Source organism: Perca flavescens, chromosome 9 (genome assembly GCF_004354835.1).
Source record: "Perca flavescens isolate YP-PL-M2 chromosome 9, PFLA_1.0, whole genome shotgun sequence".
Classification (NCBI taxonomy): Eukaryota; Metazoa; Chordata; class Actinopteri; order Perciformes; family Percidae; genus Perca; species Perca flavescens.
The window spans coordinates 36,069,082-36,080,093 of NC_041339.1; the positions used below are offsets into that span (position 1 = coordinate 36,069,082).

At 40.7% G+C, this 11,012-nt stretch overlaps 2 protein-coding genes across 2 annotated transcripts; one reads left to right on the plus strand and one right to left on the minus strand.

The window, feature by feature from the left end:
• Nucleotides 1–4,265: 4,265 nt before the first annotated feature.
• On the minus strand, nt 4,266–4,765 carry LOC114561434 (histone H4). Its single transcript, XM_028587456.1, has one exon. The coding sequence runs from the start codon at nt 4,742–4,744 to the stop codon at nt 4,433–4,435; it is 312 nt and encodes a 103-aa protein (XP_028443257.1). The 5' UTR covers nt 4,745–4,765; the 3' UTR covers nt 4,266–4,432.
• Nucleotides 4,766–8,188: 3,423 nt separating this feature from the next.
• LOC114561430 (histone H2B) lies at nt 8,189–8,613 on the plus strand. The gene has a single exon (XM_028587454.1). The coding sequence runs from the start codon at nt 8,205–8,207 to the stop codon at nt 8,580–8,582; it is 378 nt and encodes a 125-aa protein (XP_028443255.1). The 5' UTR covers nt 8,189–8,204; the 3' UTR covers nt 8,583–8,613.
• The last annotated feature ends 2,399 nt before the right edge of the window (nt 8,614–11,012 follow it).

The window sequence follows — 11,012 nt, forward strand, 5'->3', positions numbered from 1 at the left end:
AGAGCTCTGTTTCTGGTGAGCCATGAATGCTTATGACATATGATGTCATGGTTGTTTTAAAAACTGTGGATAGAAGTGGCTACTACAGTAAGTAACATACTCACAACATACATCTCATTCTCTTTGTGTATGCCTGGGTTCGAGGCATAACCCTCTATGTAAATGTGCGCCTGCTCTACCCACTGGGCCATCACGGCCACTTTAATTATAAATTTTGACTCAGAAAAACAAAACGTTGCATGGTCAACGGGAATGCAACGTAAGGGTTGATATCTGATGACGCATTGGGGTCATTTTGGGGATTTATGACAGTACATATATTACATATTGGACCTTTAAGAGCCGCACACTGATTCTACTAAAATCTTTACTCAAACTTTACTCACTTTTCACATTTTTCTGGCGTTAAACAAGCAGATGTATTCTATATTCCACGAGACATTCGCTGTCCCTGGTTTGGCTTTTGTGTGGTTTCGGTTTGTTGTTTTTAAATTGTACTTATTGTGTCGTCTTCATCTCATGTGCAAGAAACTGAAAAACAAGTAGCCTAAAATATCTCAGAAGGTGGTAGCCTACTGGTGGTCAACTCCCTCTGTTACTCTAACAACATTAAGGCTCTTTTAAGAGCCACACACTGATTCTACTAAGAGCTCTTTCTATTCCCTCAAACTCACTTCTCAAGCAACTTTGTCTAAATATGACCCATTTAGAAACTTTACACATTTGTTTTATGCTGTTAAACAAGCTGATTTATTGACTTTTTTATGGTTTGTTTTTACATATTTCAATCTAGTTTTACCCATTTTTACTTGTGTCTTCTTCTCATGTGGTTATCATTGTATTTCATCAAATAAATTAAGAAAACAATACTTATTTAAACTCTTAAAGGTGGTGATGTGAGTACGCTTGTCCCCCACCAGACTTCATGCAGAAAATCAACAATTTAATCGTTCAATCATGTAGATATTTGTGTCTGCCGCAGGGATCAAGCTTGGTCAGAAATTGACCAGCTTTCTGTTTTTTTTTTTTTGACAAATTACAATTTATAGGCCTACATTTAAACATACAGTAGGCTACATAACATCAATATAAACAATACAAGAATTACAAAAATATAACTAATAAAACAAAATGTGCAAACCAAGATTAAGTGCATAGTGCCTGGAGCCTCTCATAAAGCGCATAGATATTTTTATAAAGTGCATGGAAGCTTTTTATGACCAGCTCTCCTGTCCCTGCTGAAGAAAAGCATCCCCACTGCATGATTGCTGCCACCACCATGTTTCACAGTGGGGGGGTGGTGTGTTCCGTCGTGATGTGCATTGTTAAGTTTCCCGCCACACATAGCGTTTCACATTTAGGCTAAAAACTTAAAAGGTACAGTGGAGGATTTTCTTTTTCCTGGTGGATCATCAAGACTATTGGTCCTCCTGGTTGTCAATCATTCTGGTGATATGTTTACGTCCCGAGCTTTCAAGTGTGTGTGTGTGGTGAGCTTGAGCTACGGTTTCAGCCATTCATTGAAGCATTGAAGCTTTTGGGAGAATATTTCACACGCTGGCGTGCGCTAAAAGCACAGGTTGGGCTTCCCACTGATGCCTCAGTCGTGAAGTTTCTACTCCACAGGTAAAGTTTGGCTATTTGGAGAAATCCATTTAAAATCACTGCTAGTAAAAGTTGATGTAGCTAAGCTATGATTAGCGATGCTAGCCGTGGCACAAGTCACGCACCGCGCACACACGGTAAACATCTCGATTTGTGAAAAAGTGCAAATCTTCTTTTGGAGAGTAGGCTTGTATGTGTGCTCGTGCACACGTTTAATAGGCGTTCCCTCTCGGGAGCAGAGTGTTGAGCATGTGCATTTTTTCAAAAAGTACAGAGGGCGGTTCTTTTCTAAAATTTGGGGAAATCCTCCACAATACCTTTAATCTGACCAGAGCACCTTCCTCCACACGTTTGCTGTGTCCCCCACAAACTGCAAACAGGACTTCTTATGGCTTTAATTCAGGGGCGGATCTACAGGGGGGCAGCTGACCCCCCACTGTAGGGCCTTGCCCCCCCAGCTGCCCCCCTAACTTTGCTTGTAAAAACAAACTGCCACTATGTGCACAGGCTTCTTAAAAAATTGCAACAAACAATTAATTTATATTAATTCATAATAAATAATAATTGTAGATGTAATCTTAGCCCCCTGCCCCTCAAATACTCAGCTACGTCCCTGCATCAAACGTGCAGAGCGGCGTTCGCCCAGTCTGGCTCGCGCACACACACACACACACACACACACACACACACACACACACACACACACACACACACACACACACACACACACACACACACACACACACACACACAACAGTGGCGAGGATAAACTTCCTTTTGGGCAGAAACATCAGACAGACCCAGGGTCTTGGTGGTCCCTGGTTAGATACAGATATAGAGAATTATGATTCATAATAATGGTAATTATAGTAACAAAAAAGATAACGGAACTATGACTAGAAATAATAGTTGTAGTAGGGCATAGCAGTTTACATATGGGGGTTCCCATGTACAGTCTTCCCCTGCCACCCTACCAAGATCTCTCGCTACCCCTTTGCCCCCCCCCCATGTAAAATTTTCTAGATCCGTCACTGCTTTAATTCAACGCTGGCTTTCCTCTTGCCACTCTTCCATAAATGCACCGATTTGTGGAGTGCACGACTAATAGTTGTCCTGTGGACAGACTGTCCCACCTGAGCTGTGGATCTCTGCAGCTCCTCCAAAATTACCCTGGGCCTCTTGGCTTCTTCTCTGAATAATGCTCTCGTTGCCCGGCCGGTCAGTTTAGGTGGACGGCCATGTCTCGGTAGGTTTGCAGCAGTGCCAAACTCTTCCCATTTTTTTTTTTTATGATGATGGATTGAACGATGCTCCGAGAGATGTTCAATCTCACGGAGGATGCTTTTTCCAGAACCTAACCCTGCTTCAAACTTCTCCACAACGTTATCCCTGACCTGTCTGCTAAGCTAATGTATGTTTTTTTTCCCTAACCGTAATGTAACGTATCACTAATGTTCACTCTAACAAACCTCTGAGGCCTTCCCACAACAGCTGTATTTATACTGACATTAGATTACACACCGCTGGACTCTATTTACTAATTAGGTCATTTCTGAAGGCAATTGGTTGCACTGGATTTTATTTAGGGCAATCAGAGTAAAGGAGGCTGAATTATTTTGCACGCCACACTTTTCAGTTTTTTAAACATAAAAAAATGTGAAAACCATGTATGATTTTCCTTGCCCTTCCCAATTTATGTACCACTTTGTGTTAGTCTATCACATAAAATCCCCATGAAATACATTTACATTTGCGGTTGTAACGTGACAAAATGTGGAAAAGTTTAAGGGGTATGAATACTTTTGCAAGCCTCTGTATCAGGAAGCACCCCCCTGACGTTTTCTGGAAGTAATATCTAACGAATTAAATTAAATGTGGAGTCTCTAGCCATAGACACATGTTACAGCTAGTTAGTTTGAAGGTGTATGCGATACAGAAACCATCACTGAACCTGTAAGATGATCAATATAAATAGTACAAATAAAAGTTATATCTAGAATATTCAAGGCAATTGATATATGTTAAGTCACTGCTTTAAATGCTTAATCCTGATAATGGGTCATATTTTTTGGGGGAAAAGACTGATATGTTATCATGGTGCCATCATAAACATGCTAAAATGCTTTTTTTTGGGGGACTTTTCCCTTTATTTTAGATTGACAGGAAAGGTAAGAGATGGGGAATGACTACATGGGGCGCACAGTGTTACCGGGTGAGCTAGAGGCAGCCCCACAAAATGATATTCACACAAGTTGCAGCAAGCACTTCTGATCAACTTAAATCATCACTCAAAGATAAGAGGAAATTCACTCTTTTCCTGCTACATTATTCTTAATGCTTAAGAGTAATTAAAAGATTGGTAAATTAATGTTTAAGCAAGTTCTATTTAGGTATACATATTACAAAAACCACTGACCCATCAGATCAATGTAAAACAATAAAGTTTTATTAAGAAGAGTAATGCCTGTTTATTACATTTTATTTGTAATCTGAGTTAACAGAAAACTATGAGGCATAAATGACATGTTTAAGTAATATCTATACCAAGTACTTCTGATGGGATTATTTTATACTTACAGAAAAAAAAAAAAAAGTGAAAATTCCATCAACATGCTAAATTTCAGAATGAATTTTACATAACACCCTTAATTTAAATGAGAAATGTGCATTTCTGCAGATAAAAGTTAATATTCTACAGACTGATGAAGTACTTCTGATGGAATTATTTCATGCTTTCAATTAATACTACGAACGGAGGAGTTGAGCTCTTTAAGGACTAGTGGGTGGCTCTTAAAAGAGCCGTTGTGTTGTCGTTGATCCGGGTAATTTAGCCTCCGAAGCCGTACAGGGTGCGACCCTGTCTCTTCAGAGCGTACACCACATCCATGGCGGTCACAGTCTTCCTCTTGGCGTGCTCGGTGTACGTGACGGCGTCACGGATGACGTTCTCCAGAAAAACCTTAAGCACACCGCGGGTCTCCTCGTAGATCAGGCCGGAGATACGCTTCACTCCGCCGCGGCGAGCCAGCCGGCGAATGGCGGGCTTGGTGATGCCCTGGATGTTATCACGGAGAACTTTACGGTGACGCTTGGCGCCTCCTTTACCGAGTCCCTTTCCTCCTTTTCCTCTTCCAGACATTTTTCAGTTAAGATCGATGAAACGAATGACTTGATGGTGTTCAAACGGCTGTATTTACGTCTTATCTGCGGACGTAAGAGAGAGCAGGGGGCCTGTGTCTCGCTGGGCGGGGCCTAACGGCAGGAAGTTAAGACTCTTCCTTCTGATTGGCTTTGAGAAGTTTGAACACATTTTATAACACAAATCCAAAGAGGACAATACTGTCTTATTTCTGGTATTACACATTAACTGATGGAGTTTTACTTTATTGGTTTTGTTAGTTTAATAAACATATTTTTTTGTATATGTATATATATATGTATATGTATATGTATAGGCCAGAATCTGCCTTTTGGTGTGGGCATATTATAGTGGGTATCCTCCCCCAGGGAAGTTTTCCTGTATTTGGATCTAATTTACGGTGGAAATCCCTTCATTTAGCCCATGAGAAGAAGAAAACCACAGGTGACAATTCAAAATATTTCAAACTCATAATGTAAAGTATGTTGTTGCGTGTCATTGAGCATTTTTAAGTGGGTTAAATGGAAATCCTGGAGCTTTCTTAGTGGGTATACTGCGTAAACCTGCGTATCACATAGACTACACTACTGGTTAGTAGGTAACAACTGTCAGAAGGCAGTTTCTTTATGTACCTCGATTCAGATTCAAAGTGTTTTACATTTATGCACTTTCAACAGGAGGAGGGCTTTCTCCTTTTGTTCTCCTGAAGTCACCAACCATCTTCTTCTGTCTGAGAGGTGTGAAGGAACAGGATGTTGTCCTCAGCCACTCAGCCAGATGTTCCTCCATCTACCTGGCCTGATGTGTGAACAGCCCGTTCTGCATATTCAGCATCTGGGTCCAAAACAAAAGGGACACACAGTCTTAATTTGCACTTGAAGTGTCCAAAACAATGCTGCAGATCAAAATGTTTGTTCTGAGTATTTAAACCATTTTCAAAAAATCTGAAATTTAAGCACAAGGGTTGACATAATCACCTGAACAATTGGAGCAAAGTCTCATGTTGTGTCGAGCCTTCTTAGTGTTTTAAAAATAGCTATTTTGAGGCTAGCATAGTAGCGCCCCTAGCACTCCCATTCAAAAGGCCATTTGACCGAAAAACAAGAACACAGTCAATCTTAAAAGTGGCGATGCGCTCCTAATTATGCTTACATACATTCACAAAAGACCCTATAGGTTGCATTTTGGCGAGAGTTACGCTTTAAGCCTCCTGTTGTCCTCAAAACTTCTATATCAGAAATGTGGGTTTCTTTCTAACCAAATTACTCAAAAAATTAAGTAAAATTGCAAATACTTGATTACTACTTTCAGTGAATTGTGGGTATTCAATTTCATAGCATTTGAAAAAAGTGAAATGGTTTCAAAACCTGACTGAACTTTGACTGATTCTCCACCAACATACGTTCCTCTAATATTAGTTAGAATCATTCATCATTTCAAAATCAGGTCTAATCTCCTATAAATGAGATTTATTGATCATGAATTCCCAACGTGCATGTAAAAATATTGGTAATAAGTTGGTGTTAGTGAAAAATAGCATCGAAAACGTGTTGGTCTGCTTGACACAATGCCCATTTTGCAGCAATACAATTGAAGTGAGACGAACAGACAGAGAAATTTATCTTTTTAGATAAAACAGATGTTGACAAAGTTTCCTTTTGGGGACATGGGGCTGAATAGGGAGTGGAATGGCTTTCCGTAGACCGGCTTTGGTTTAGACATCTTTAGTAGGCGTAAAGTTGATGGGAATTCGTGAAAATGTTTCTACATGCCCTCGCCGCCTAGTCGCCGCTGGTCTCTTGTCTGCAATCCCTATTAAATCAATTCAAAACTCCACACGGTTTGGCGACGACGGGGAGGGTAGCCTCCTTCTCCTTCTCCTGGTTATCCTTTGAATGACACAACCCACTCGCCATACGAGAGAGTTGATATATGATCTTATCTTTGTCTTCGTAATGCATTGTCTTAATTCCTGTTTCCTGTTTAATTTAATTTAAGTTTGTTTCTAAAAGTTCACCATAAGGAGCAGAAATTACCAAAAAAAAAAGAAGAAAGGAGGAAAAACAGAGCAGACGCGGTAACATCATCCGGAGAAACAGAAAGAAAGAAATGTTAAAATGGACAGGAAGAGTCCGATAAAAAGGAGTTTAGCTCCAGTCGAGAGTGGCTACAAAGGATGTTTACAGCATTACTTTGTGTAAAAGTAGATTTGAGTTTATTTTGTGGATTTTGATAACTTTCCAATGCTATAGGTCAGTGGTTCTCAACCTAGTGATCGGGACCCCCGAGGGGGTCACGAGATAATTTCTGGGGGTCGCCAGATGTTTGGGGAGAAAAAAAATGAAATAAGATATTCTAGACTTGGGAATAATTTTGACATGACTTCTCACTTACAGTTTTGTCAACATAAAGTCCTAAAGAAGTCAGGAGAAAGTTCCTCGGCCGTCATAGAAAAGAACCGCCCAAAAACGTCGGAAAAAGTTACAAATCGTCAAAAAAAAAATGAAAACAAACTAGGTGGGCCAAAATGTATTGTAAACCTAAATTGAGATACGGGCCGGATCATAATCTGTGAGGGGCCTGTCGATTTGAACCTATTCAGGCTAAAATATACTACACTACCGGCCTAACCAGCAGCATTGGCTCTGCACAGCACTTGTTATAAAATGAACCATTTTATTGCACAAAGTGGCAACTAAACAAACATTTTTCAATAATGTATCCATTTTGAATTGTCTCTTTAAGCCATATACCAGCGCTAGTCATTTCTGGTAGATAAAAAAAAAAATGTATATAAAGAGGAACAGTACATATCCGGTGTCATATCCTGTGTGCATTAATAACAGCATTGTTGCTTCAGGACTATACGGTCAGATCATGAGCAGCAAATACCCTACCAGCAGTCAAAGAATGAAAACTTCCAGCCAAGTATTGGTTGAATTATGAAAGATATAATGAAAAGTGGCCAGCAAAGAGCCAAATCTTAGACAGTGTATCGAGTTCACGGCAGTGACAGGATCAAACACCATCTTGCTTTCTGTCTGTTCAATTTCTGTTTAGCTCTAACGTTGGTTTCTGTTATAAAAGACATTAGACCATCAGTCAACGCTGACCTATTTCAACTGGATACTTAACAATCTGTTTTTAAAAACACTGGCACATATTAAAGTCTGACCCTGAACTTTCATTTCCATCTATTTTTAACATCCACCTCTGTTTGTAACAAAAAGAGGGGGAAACATGTAGAAAAGAGGATTTAATACGGAAGGCAAGGCCTAGATAGCCTCACTGTGAAGTGTAGGGCGGTTTATTTCTGTTTGCGCATGCTCAGTCTCAACCACAACGCTCAGCCAATCCTCTACGCGCAACAGCACACTCAAATTTGCATAGAATGAATATAAATAAAGCGTCCGGGGTATGTTGGAGTTAGTCGTTTCAGGAGATCCTAAACGAAGGAAACATGCCAGCAGAAGCCACCGTCAAAGCGCCCAAGAAGGGCTCCAAGAAAGCCGTGACCAAGACCGCTGCCAAGGGCGGGAAGAAGAGGAGAAAGAGCAGGAAGGAGAGCTACGCCATCTACGTGTACAAGGTGCTGAAGCAGGTCCACCCCGACACCGGCATCTCCTCCAAGGCCATGGGCATCATGAACTCGTTTGTGAGCGACATCTTTGAGCGCATCGCTGGGGAGGCGTCCCGTCTGGCTCACTACAACAAGCGCTCCACCATCACCTCTCGCGAGATCCAGACCGCCGTGAGGCTGCTGTTGCCCGGGGAGCTGGCCAAGCACGCAGTGTCTGAGGGCACCAAGGCCGTCACCAAGTACACCAGCTCCAAGTAAACCGGCCCGCCGAGACCAAGACAACACAACGGCTCTTTTAAGAGCCACACACTCCTTCTACTAAGCGCTCACGTTTCAACTTTAGCTACTTATATATAGGTGTGGTTACATACACATAATTAATTAACCACACAAATATAATCAAATATGCACACAGATTTACATGCAATCAGACATATGTGTACATAAACATATATACAAATATGGACACATGTATAAACCCATTTATATCTACACTTACTTATATATATATATATATATATATATATAGACACATATCAATATTCTGTTTATATAAACGTGTACACCCAAACATACTCGCATATACAGATGTGTGTGTGTGTGTGTATATACAGAGACACATTTGTACAAACACATAATATGCACACATACATATACAAACACAGACATATATATATATATAATACGGACAGCTACATATAAAATATTGACCATTAATGTGTAAATATCAAGTCTGTTTCATACTGGGCTTCATAAAAACTCCAGCAGGCCGACACCAGCTCCCAGTGAACTGTTCAGCTGTCAGTTCGGACTGTAGATAACAGCACAGAGACAATATTGCCACTAGCATTGTTGTCACCAAACATAGTATTTCAACTTAGCGTGTTTACTTAATATATGGTGACGCAATGGGGTCATTTGGGGGTTTATTACAGTAAATATATTACATATTGGACCTTTAAGAGCCGCACACTGATTCTACTGAATGCTCTACTCAAACTTTACTCCTCACATTTTTGTGGCATTCAGTTACATTTTATTTATAGTAACAATTAATAACAAGAGTTATCTCGAGACACTTTACAGGTAGAGTAGATCTAGACCACACTCTATAATTTACAAAGACCCAACAATTACATTAATTCCCCCCAAGAGCATTTAGTGCGAACAGTGGCGAGGAAAACCTCCCATTCACTGTCCCTGGTTTGGCTTTTATGTGTATTTTTTTAATTGTACTTATTGTCTTTGTCTTCATCTCATGTGCAATAAACCAACCCGGTCTCACAACAGTTCTTGTAAATGTCCACGTTATTCTTAATCTATTGATACGTCTTCACGGAGACGTTTTTCTCATCTCATACATATAAATATCACGTTATTTTTCTCGTGTTCACAGAGATGTTTTTTACGTGTAAATGTCACGTTATTTTCTCGGGGAAAGGACGCCAACGCTCCAGAAGCCGGGAGGCGCCCGCGAGGCGGCCCGCTGGGGACGCGCCACAATAACAGGATGGCTGAGGTTGGGTTTAGGAAAAACCTTACGGGGAAAGGGCGCCATAAATGCCGGGAGACGCGCCACAGTAACACGCGGGACAAAACGAAAGACAAACAAAGCACCAAACGCTTGCCCAGATGAAAGTCCTGTGTTGTTTGACCCATCCACCACCCCGACCAACCTCCCTACGCGGATTTTCGTCTTTTTATATCACTCCCTACCACTTTCTTGCAGTGGCGACAAAATATGCTTCCCACTGAAATACATTACTTCACATTTTCGTGTTGTCCGGCACGTAAAAACCGACAAAAGCGTCTCTGTGAACACGTATCAATAGATTACAATAACGTCACATTTACACAAACTGCCATGAGACCGGAAAAACAAAAAGCTTATGGCTACGTTCAGACTGTAGGCAAAAGTGGCCCAAATCTGATTTTTTTTTGGGGGGGGGGGCAATTGACCAGGTCAGACTTCTTCAGAAGTAGTGTGAACACTCAAATCAGATTTAGACCACTTCCATATGTGGTCCTGAATCAGTCCCAGGTCTGATGTTTTTCAATGCGGCTGCAGTGTGAACAACCGAGGAGAATTTGATGCGACTTTTAGTCAATCTACATCGACATTTGTCACAATTATCCGGTGGGAGTTAGTCCGAGACACAAACAGTAACATTAAAAACTTGACTAGGCCTACAACATGGAGAACGGTGATGGAGCAAGTCAATGGAGGGAGAGGGAGGTGTTAGACCTAATTAGTGTCATGCTCATTAATGTTACGGCCGCCATTACACAAACATTTTGAAATAGAAGCGAGAATACGGGTCAGTTCGAAACTGCACAACAGTTCACAATGGAATCTGATTTAGGCCACATTTTAAAAGGTCATGTCAGCAGCCAAATAAAAAATCAGATCTCAGTTAAAAATCCATATTAAGCATTAAGACTTGCGGTGTGAACGTAGCCTAAAATATCTCAGAAGGTGGTACGGTGACTTTTCCGAGGCTGTCACCTTCTTAACTGTTACTCTAACAACGTTAAGGCTATTTAAGAGCCAAATACTGATTCTACTAAGAGCTCTTTCTATTCCCTCAAACTCACTTCTCAAACAACTTTGTCTAAATATGACAAATTTAGAAACTTATTTAAACTCTACACATCGGTTTCATGCTGTTTCTTCTAGACTTTTTACAT

Excerpts from the sequence above, each read along its gene's own strand:
- LOC114561434 (XM_028587456.1), bottom strand. The coding sequence starts at position 4,744 with ATGTCTGGAAGAGGAAAAGGAGGAAAGGGACTCGGTAAAGGAGGCGCC.
- LOC114561430 (XM_028587454.1), top strand. The coding sequence starts at position 8,205 with ATGCCAGCAGAAGCCACCGTCAAAGCGCCCAAGAAGGGCTCCAAGAAA.